This window comes from Bombina bombina, chromosome 1 (assembly GCF_027579735.1).
Source record: "Bombina bombina isolate aBomBom1 chromosome 1, aBomBom1.pri, whole genome shotgun sequence".
In the NCBI taxonomy this organism is placed as follows: Eukaryota; Metazoa; Chordata; class Amphibia; order Anura; family Bombinatoridae; genus Bombina; species Bombina bombina.
In genome coordinates this window covers 826,751,202-826,760,849 of record NC_069499.1, presented here as the reverse complement: position 1 = coordinate 826,760,849, position 9,648 = coordinate 826,751,202, and the positions used below count along the sequence as shown (strand labels likewise).

At 34.9% G+C, this 9,648-nt stretch overlaps 1 protein-coding gene across 1 annotated transcript; it reads left to right on the top strand.

Moving 5' to 3' along the window:
* The first annotated feature begins 288 nt into the window (after window positions 1–288).
* TMED6 (transmembrane p24 trafficking protein 6) lies at window positions 289–7,630 on the top strand. The gene is made up of 4 exons (XM_053692366.1): window positions 289–515; window positions 3,916–4,045; window positions 6,061–6,209; window positions 7,242–7,630. The coding sequence occupies exons 1-4, from the start codon at window positions 315–317 to the stop codon at window positions 7,473–7,475; spliced, it is 714 nt and encodes a 237-aa protein (XP_053548341.1). The 5' UTR covers window positions 289–314; the 3' UTR covers window positions 7,476–7,630.
* The last annotated feature ends 2,018 nt before the right edge of the window (window positions 7,631–9,648 follow it).

The following is a 9,648-nucleotide window of genomic DNA, read 5'->3' as shown; positions in this document are numbered from 1 at the left end:
ACAGTTATATACTTTACATGCTAGCACACTGCTTTTCAAACCTGTTCTCAGGCCAGATTTTGAGGATACCTGAACTAGAGCACAGGTGAAACAATCAGCCGATTAGTGACCTGCTGTCACCAAAGGTAATCCTGAAAATCTGGCCTGTTGGGGATGCATGAGAACAGGTTTGAAAACCAGTGGTCTATCACAAGTTGACTCTACCCCATTGCCAGTGTGGGCTGGGCTCTAGCTGGCTAGGTAAGTTAATGATTCCTGAATCTCCCTACAAGCTGGTCTCCCGTACTCACACTATATCCCTTCCAGAACACATCATGCTCCGTGCAGTACTTCTGCTACTGTGTCTGCTCTGCCCATATGTGGCACAAAAGTCTGAGCCACTCAGTCGCCCAGGTTCTGAGCCCTTGTTCCGGGGTGCAAATCGTTATGACTTTGCCATCTTGGTAAGTCCTGCAGGCAGTGAGTGCTTCTGGCACTTTGCACATCAGAATGGATTTTTCTATTTTGGTTATGAGGTGAGTAAAAATGCACAGGAGGCTAAGTGATTCATTTTTATACTGATACTGTTTTTTTTCTGTGGTCTGACAATGAAAATATCACAAACCATTACATTTTCTGTGTATTAAATGTATTTCATCAGAAGCAATGCATGATCTTATTGTAATTCCTTCCCCTAGGGTCTATTAATAATTATGCTGCAAAATATGTCCTGGATCATTCTGTCTATATAGTGAATCAATTTTGTCACTGGAGTATTTTACCTGGTATAACATGATGATCTAGGAATTTTATACTGGTAAAGTTTAAGCTAGTTTAAAGGGACACTGAACCCAATTTTTTTATTTTGTGATTCAAATAGAGCATGACATTTTAAGCAACTTTCTAATTTACACCTATTATCAAATGTTCTTAATTCTCTTTGTATCTTTAATTGAAATGCAAGAATGTAAGTTTAGATGCCGGCCCATTTTTGGTGAACAACCTGGGTTGTTCTTGCTGATTGGTGGATAAATTCATCCACAAATAAAAATAGTCCTGTCCCGAGTACTGAACCAAAAAAAAGCTTAGATGCCTTCTTTTTCAAATAAAGATAGCAAGCAAACGAAGAAAAATTGATAATAGGAGTAAATTAGAAAGTTGCTTAACATTGCATGCTCTATATGAACCACGAAAGAAAAAATATGGGTTCAATGTCACTTTAACAAATCAGTTACAGGTATTAGCAATATTCTCTATAAAGAAGTGTCATCTGTATACTAGATTGATTATCATTGACCTAAAATCACTATGTAAAGTCTATTTCAGGAAATTACATTTTTGTAATTTTTGTGTATACCTTAGGTTCATTTAAAGGGAGATTTTACTCAAAAATATTTTATATATATATATATATATATATTTTTTTGTGTGTGAAAAAATGTCGAATAAATTGTTTACATTTCACAGAAATTTGTGTCTGTGCACATCTGATTATTTGGAATCGGTGTTGTGCACAACTGATACAGTATTAGTAATACTCATTGGCTGATAGGGGCAAATTCCATAGCTGTATTGGTAACAAGAAAAATGTGATTTATTCAACACAGGAACATCCTTTACACATTTTGTCAAGCCCTATTTTAGATGGAGCAATACAAAATGAGCATAATATCCCTTTAAATGTTGAGTATTCTTGGCTGATAGGGGCAACTTCCACAGCTGTACTGGTAACAATCAAAATTTGATTTATTCAATACAGGAACATCCTTTAAAAATATATTTTTATACATTTTGGTAAGCTCTCTAGATTGAAGAAGAAAAATTAGTACAATGACCCTTTAACTACTGGGTATTGTACTGATATAAATGTAAAGACATCTGCTGCCAGCCAAGAAAGTCCCAGCAGTTCCTTATCTATCACTGCAAGGTGACTCTACCACTTTATCTGCTTCTTGATTTCAGTGCTTGGTCACTACTTAAAGGGACAGTCTAGTATAAAGTAAACTTTCATTATTCAGATAGGACTTTTAATTTTAATCAACTTTCCTATTTACTTTTGTCATCAAATTTGCTTTTTTCTCTTGGTATTCTTAGTTTAAACTAAACCTAGGTGGGCTCATATGCTAATTTCTAAGCCTTTGAGGGCTGCCTCATATAACATGCTTTTTAAATCTCTTTTCAACACAAAGAGACAGAAAGTACACGTGGGCCATATAGATAACACTGTGTTCAGGCACAGGAGGTTATTTAAGATTTAGCACAAAACAATGCTAAATTTAAGACAATAGATAATAAACAGTCACAGTCATGTGATCAGGGGGCTGGAAGAAGGTTCCTAGATACAAGGTAATCACAGAGGTAAAATGTATATTAATATAACTGTGTTAGTTATGCAAAACTGGGGAATGGGTAATAAAGGGATTATCTTTCTTTTAAAACAATAACAATTATAAGGTAGACTGTCCCTTTAATAAGAAATTGCTAGCTTTTGATATATGTTATTGTGAGATCTATTTGCACCAAGTTAAGTTCTGCTTCTTAATTATAATGGCCCCTTGTACAGAGCAGCTAGTACGTGGCATTGGTTAAGCGATAAGAGTGTTATGTGGGACAGCACCAGCTGCAGCGTGACACTACTACAAGGTACAGAAAGCCATATTCATACTAGTATAAAGTACAGCCAAATTAATTTCACATTTAAAAGAAGGAAAATAAAGCCATATTCACACTAATATAAAGTACAGCCAAATGAATTTCACATTTAAAAGAAGGAAAATAAAGCCATATTTACACTAGTATAAAGTACAGCCAAATTCATTTCAGATTTAAAAGAAAATTATTTTTCATATAACCATTCTCTGGACTTAATCCTTCTGTTTTCTACTACTGCAACTATAACTAGACAGCTGCTAATGACAACATATATAGTTCTCCATATCAGGAAAACCATACAGAACACAGAAAAGTAGCTCTTGTAGGGATTTTTTCCCAAATGTTTTTGCAGTTTCTGAATTTAACCATATTCTTGATTTATAGTTTATTCTCTTATAAATTTTAATAGGGCAGGAAAATTCCAAAGTAAAGTTTTACGATGATTCAGATAGAACATGAAATGTTTTACTTTGTTCTCTTTGCACCCTTCATTGAAATGCATACCTAGGTAGGTCCAGGAAATGCAATTTATTACCAGCTGGTGATTGGTGGCTACACACATACATGCCTCTTGTCATTGGCTCACCAGATGTTTTCAACTAGCTCACAGTTGTGCATTCATAAACCTACCTTTAAAAAAAAAAAAAAAAAAAGATACCAATAGAATAAAGCAAATTTGAAAATAGAATTTGGACAGTTGTTTAAAATGACATGCTTGTTTCATTTTGACTCTAGTGTCTTTAAAGGGACAGTCTACACCTTAGTTATCTTAAAGTCTTACCTTAGATTGAGCTGCAAATAGCGTACTGCTCCCTTTCTATATCATGCAGCAGGAACAGTAAATAAGTTATTTTAAAATGAATAGTGTTTCTGGCCAGTTTGAAATGGCTGTCAAGCTCAGCCCACTGATGACATCATGATCTGGGCTGCATATGGCATCCAATCAAAAAAGGCTCACTAGTTGGATTCAGCAGACTGTCAATGCTATTCAGCAGAGTGCATAGATGCAGCCCAGATTGTGATGTCATCAGTAGGCTGAGCTTGGCAGCCATTTCAAACTGGCCAGAAACAATATTCATTTTAAAATAACTTTTTTACTGTTCCTGCTGTGTGATATAGAAAAGGTGCAGAAGGCTATTTGCAGCTTAATCTAAGGTAACTCTTTAAGATGACTAAGGTGTAGACTGTCCCTTTAAACCTGAATGCCACTTGTTTCTTACTAATGTGCTCCAGCTACTGCTGATTCTTTCTAATCAGGTAATGCTTCTTTGTATTATTCTTCAGGTTCAATGGACATCTGGGATAATGCCGGACAGATATATTACCGCAACTGCCCACACGCCTGATGGATTTCTGATTGAGACCTCCCAGGAAAATGTCCGTGGTCAAATCAACTTCCAGACAAAGGAGACAGGTGACGTGAGGAAAGCCTCATTACATTTATACTCTGCACATCAGCTCTGAACAAGAACAAAAAAAAAAGTTAAAGGGACAGTACACTGTAAAATAGTTTTTATATTTATGTATTTTCAATGACTTTTTATACCAACTATACCAAATGTATGAGGAATTGCATTTTTTTGTTTGTGTATATGAAGTAGCTGGTTTTGTGCTTTTAAACCACAGCCTATTACAATGGAATGAGCTTCAGGTAATATCATATCTCATTATGTTATCACTTTATGTACACGCACTTGCTTCCTTATCTTATATTTGTCTGGAAAACTAAAGCTCAATACATAGAGAGAAAAATTGAATTTTTTTATTTTATTACTTATCTACCCTGCACCCCACTGTGAGTGTAATTTATTCTGCTGGCTGTGTTTGCATAGTTTGCAATAGCCTATGCCTAGGTATAGAAACTTTCAGTATAGGTGGGGATACCACAGGCTAAATCAACTATTTCAAAGGCCAACATAGGGGTAAAGAAGCAACTGGTAAACAATTTAAAGGGACAGTCTAGTCCAAAATAAATTTTCATGATTCAGATAGAGAATGTCATTTTAAACAATTTTGCAATTGACGTTTATCACCGATTTTGCTTTGTTCTCTTGGTATTCTTAGTTGAAAGCTAAACCTAGGAGGTTCATATGCTAATTTCTAAGCCCTTGAAGTCCGCCTCTTCTCTCAGGGCATTTTGACAGTTTTTCACCACTAGAGGGTGTTAGTTCACGTTTATCATATAGATAACACTGTGCTCACGCACGTGGAGTTCCAGTGAGCAAGCTCTGATTGGCTAAAATGGATGTCTGTCAAAAGAACTGAAATAAGGGGGCAGTTTGCAGAGGCTTAGATACAAGGTAATCACAGAGGTAAAAGGTGTATTTATATAACTGCGTTGGTAATCCAAAACTAGGGAATGGGTAATAAAGGGATTATCTATCTTTTTCAAACAATAAAAATGATGGTGTAGACTGTCCTTTTAATACACTTCAGCAGGTAAAATGGATCATTGGGAACAATTTAAATGGGAGAATTTTTTTGGGTGAACTGTCCCTTTAAAGAACACGAAACCCCAAATTTTTCTTTCATGATTCCAAGCAATTTAAAAAATAAAATGTTTTAATTTACTTCTGTTATTAAATTTAGTTTTCATGATATTCTTTGTTGAAGAGATAACTAGTTTATTCACCCGTCTGGAGCATTGCATGGCAGGAACTAGTGCTGTCATCTAGTGCTTGCAAATGTATAACATTATTTCAATACTGCTGCTATATAATGCTGAAGACATGTGCATGCTCCTGAGCTTACAAAGAGAACAAAGAAAAATGATAGAGCTTGTAATTTTAAACAGATTTCCAATTTACTTCTAACTGAAAAATGGTAAAGGACCACTGAACAAAGTAGAATAGCATAATCAGTAAATGCATAATAAAAACACAATGCAAAGGCACTTTCAATTTCAAATGAGTCGTAGATTTCTTTCTAATTTTAGTTACTTCTAATTTCCCTCTGAATGCATCATGTGACAGTCTGCCTCAGAAAGTGTGCATATTAAAAGAGTGTGCACATTTAGATAAAGTCAATTGGAAATTGTGTGCTCTGTCTGAATAATAAAAGTGTTATTTTGACTTGTGTCCCTTTAAGTTTCAAATGCTTATTGGCATTTTAATAATATCAATACACTTCCAACTAATGATACTCACTGGGGATACTCACTGGTTGATATGTACTTACTAATGGTATGTACCTATCAGTCAATGAAAATGAATAGTAACTGCACAACCGATAACTGGTGCATTAATTTAAACATGGGAAATAACAATACAAATGTCAACGTTTAAATGCTACATTTTTATTTATACTTTTGCCTAAATTGTCCCTTTAACAGTCACCTACAAGTCTGATCTCCTTTTCCATGTGACAGTGCCTTGCCTCTCTTCAGTTGTGAACCCATACACAAGTAATTTCGGTCTTTTCCCCCCTCAGGATTTTACCAACTTTGTGTAAATAACTGGAAAAATCATTTTGGCTCTGTACAAGTTTACCTTAATTTTGGTGTATATTATGATGGGGAAGGATCAGAGCACATCCAGGACCACAAACAGATTTTGAATGACACAGTGGCAGCTATTGAGGTATGGGCAACTTAACTCTTACTGTATGTGTTAGCTATGTGTGTATTTAAAGACAGTACAGTGATTAAGCCTCTGTTAAAAAGTAACATCTAAACCCCACTGCTGAGATTTGAGAACTAGAGACATCCAGCAAAATGATTAACCATTTGGTGTCTAACATCTAAAGAATGGAGCTGTTAAACCTACTGTTTTCTGGCAGCCAAGCTCCAATTTTAGTTGCTATGGCAAGCACATCCTAACATATTTCACCTCTAAAACTAGACTTTGTCAGAGGGTCTCTACCTAATTGAACTTGCAGTTATATGTCCATATCTAGTCAGAGTCAATTTCCTAGATGGGCAGTACTGATAGTTTTAGCAATAGTAATAATTTAATAAAATCAGAAGGATTAGATATATTTTTTAGCTATACCCTGCAAACAATCTGTTTTGGAGTACAAATGTCTAAACATTCAAACAAATACCCATGAAACAAAACTTACCCATCTGACAGCAGAATCTTAAAGGGACACTGAACCAAAATTTTTTCTTTTGTGATTCAAATGGTGCAGGCAATTTTAAGCAACTTTCTAATTTACTCTTATTATAATATTTTCTTCATTATTTTGCTATATTTATTTGAAAAAGAAGGCATCTAAGTTTTTTTGTTCAGTACCCTGGACAGCACTTTTTTATTGGTGGATGAATTTATCCACCAATCAGCAAGGACAACCCAGGTTGTTCACCAAAAATGGGCCGGCATCTAAACTTACATTCTTGCATTTCAAATAAAGATACCAAGAGAATTAAGAAAATGTGATAATAGGAGTAAATTAGAAAGTTGCTTAAAATTTCATGCTCTATCTGAATCACGAAATAAAACATTTGGGTTCAGTGTCCCTTTAACTGTTGGAGCCACTAAGAGTATTTAATGTGGTAGGATGTGATACATACAAGTAGCCAGAATACATGAGTCTAAATCATTATTATGTTGGTAATGTTATAACTATGTCTGTATCTTTTTTAACCTTATATACATCTCCAACTTCCTCAGGAAAGTGCCAGGGTTGTGCAGGGACGAGTGCTACACATGTGGAGATACTACAACTTTGCCCGGATGAGGAAAGGTGCTGATTATTACATTCTTATCTCTAACTATAATTATGTGAACTGGTGGTCTGCTATCCAGAGTGTGCTCATTGTGGCCTCAGGTGTCCTGCAGCTCTACTTCCTGAAACGTCTCTTCAATGTAAAGAGAACCACAGAGACACAGAAGCCAAGATGCTGAGACTCTCACTTAACATAACAAAATGTAATCGGTGAACTCTGCACATTACTGCCATTTATTTACTTTTTTTAAACTGGTTACTTATTGTGGAAGAAGTGTCCAAAAACTCAGAATTCGTAGCATTTTAACATGAAAGCCAACTGCTCTTTACTGAATTGTTTTTACCTAGGATACCAATAAAGTTATACAAAAATAAAAAAATATCCCTAGCTGTTTTTTTTTTTTTACTACAAAAAGATTCAGTACTGAGCTGATCCAATGTAAGAATTTTAGCCGATATGTAATATTTCAGTTTCTTTTTAGCCTAACACATTCCATTGGTGCTGCCTTGTCATTAATGCCCTTTTAACACTATTTATTCTTTTTTAGCATAAATGAACATAATATATAGTTTTGCCTCTATTGAATACACAGGAAATATTAAATATATGAAGGAGCACCCCAAGAGAGGCTTAAGTATACTTAGAGAAAGTAGAAATAAAGAATTAATTGATAATCGTGTCACAGATGTTATAGAACACTCATAGAACAAGTCAGTAGTATTAAAAAATGTCCTAGCCTAAGAGAGGATAAAGACTGGAAATAACCTCATAGAGAAAAGAATGTACTAAGAAAATTGTATATAGCTTATATTGGCCCAGGTAAATATCTGTGTATAGATATAAAGTCTATAACAAGTGACGATAAAGTGACGATATAGTGTGTTAGATAAAATACAATGTCTAGGATGTGAGGGGAAGGTGTATCAGTTGTATATAAATGGTGGTGATGCAATCTGAGAGGGAAGGGGGGAGGTGTTGGATGTGTAAAAGAATATAATGTACTTTTAGAGAAAATGAAAAGTATAACCCATAAATACTTATTAATGGCGTGGGGTGGTATAGTTAAAAAGTAAAGTTCAGTGGCGTGTAACGAACAATACTATACTAGAGGTATAATTGTGACACAATTATTCTATAGTTCTAAAGTGGTAACGGTAAAATATATTTATTATATAGCAATAATGTTGCAATAAAATTCAACAAAATAGAAACAGAATAGCAACCAACAGTTAGCTGAGGATCGGACAACAATAGTCTGGTAAGTGGCTAAGTACATGTAACAAAATTGACCAATATGAAAAAACTCAGTACTGGAAAAAAAAAAAAAAAATTCTAAAGTGGTAACGGCCAATGTGGTCTTTATAGCACAATATGCAAAAACTTTAATTCATCTTAAAAAGACATCAAATCACGATCATAACGTTTCGGTGTTGTTTCAACACCTTTGTCAAATGTTGCCAAGCATCAAAATAACGGAATACACATATCCCCCCCAAAAAATTGCTAACACCATACCTTATCTACCCACCTTATATACACATTTTAAAAAGCCTGGTTGCCACATCGCATCCATCCTCGATGACGTCATCACGCTAAAGCGTGACGCGTCATCGCGATTCAATTGGCTGAGGGTTAGCATAGTAACCGCATACACAAAACATACAGAATAGACCCGCAATCACGTATGACAAAGTGTCAGTCAAAAAGAAGGTGCTTCAACAAGAAACAATCAGATAAGGCACAATAGTGCTCCAACATCAGAAAATCAACAAAACCATTTCTTATGAAAAAACACTATCCATATGTCAAACATGAAGTTGCGGACCTGTCACCAGTGATTAAAATCAAATTTCATTTTGTTACATAAACTCTGCATTCCCATTGCAACTATATACAGAACAATCATCATACTTTGTATTCACCAATTAACCCTTCAGGATAGCACAAATTACTCTGTTATATACAAATAATATACCATATATAAATTTAACCTATTCTTTCATGCCTCTTGTTATATGAATAGAAACCCGTGTGTACCCACTAGAATGAAAATTCATGTAGGATCCTTTTGTAGGCTGGTTCATATCGGAGTGGTTAAATCGTATAAATGTATAGTCAGTCTATGGGTTATTTGGTGTAAAATGGTCTGAAATCGAGGTAAGTATTGAGTCCCCTGGGTATTAATACTATATAATATATAGCTGCAATGGGAATGCAGAGTTTATGTAACAAAATGAAATTTGATTTTAATCAATCAATGGTGACAGGTCTGCAACTTAATGTTTAACATATGGATAGTGTTTTTTCAATGGTTTCGTTGATTTTCTGATGTTGGAGCACTATTGTGCCTT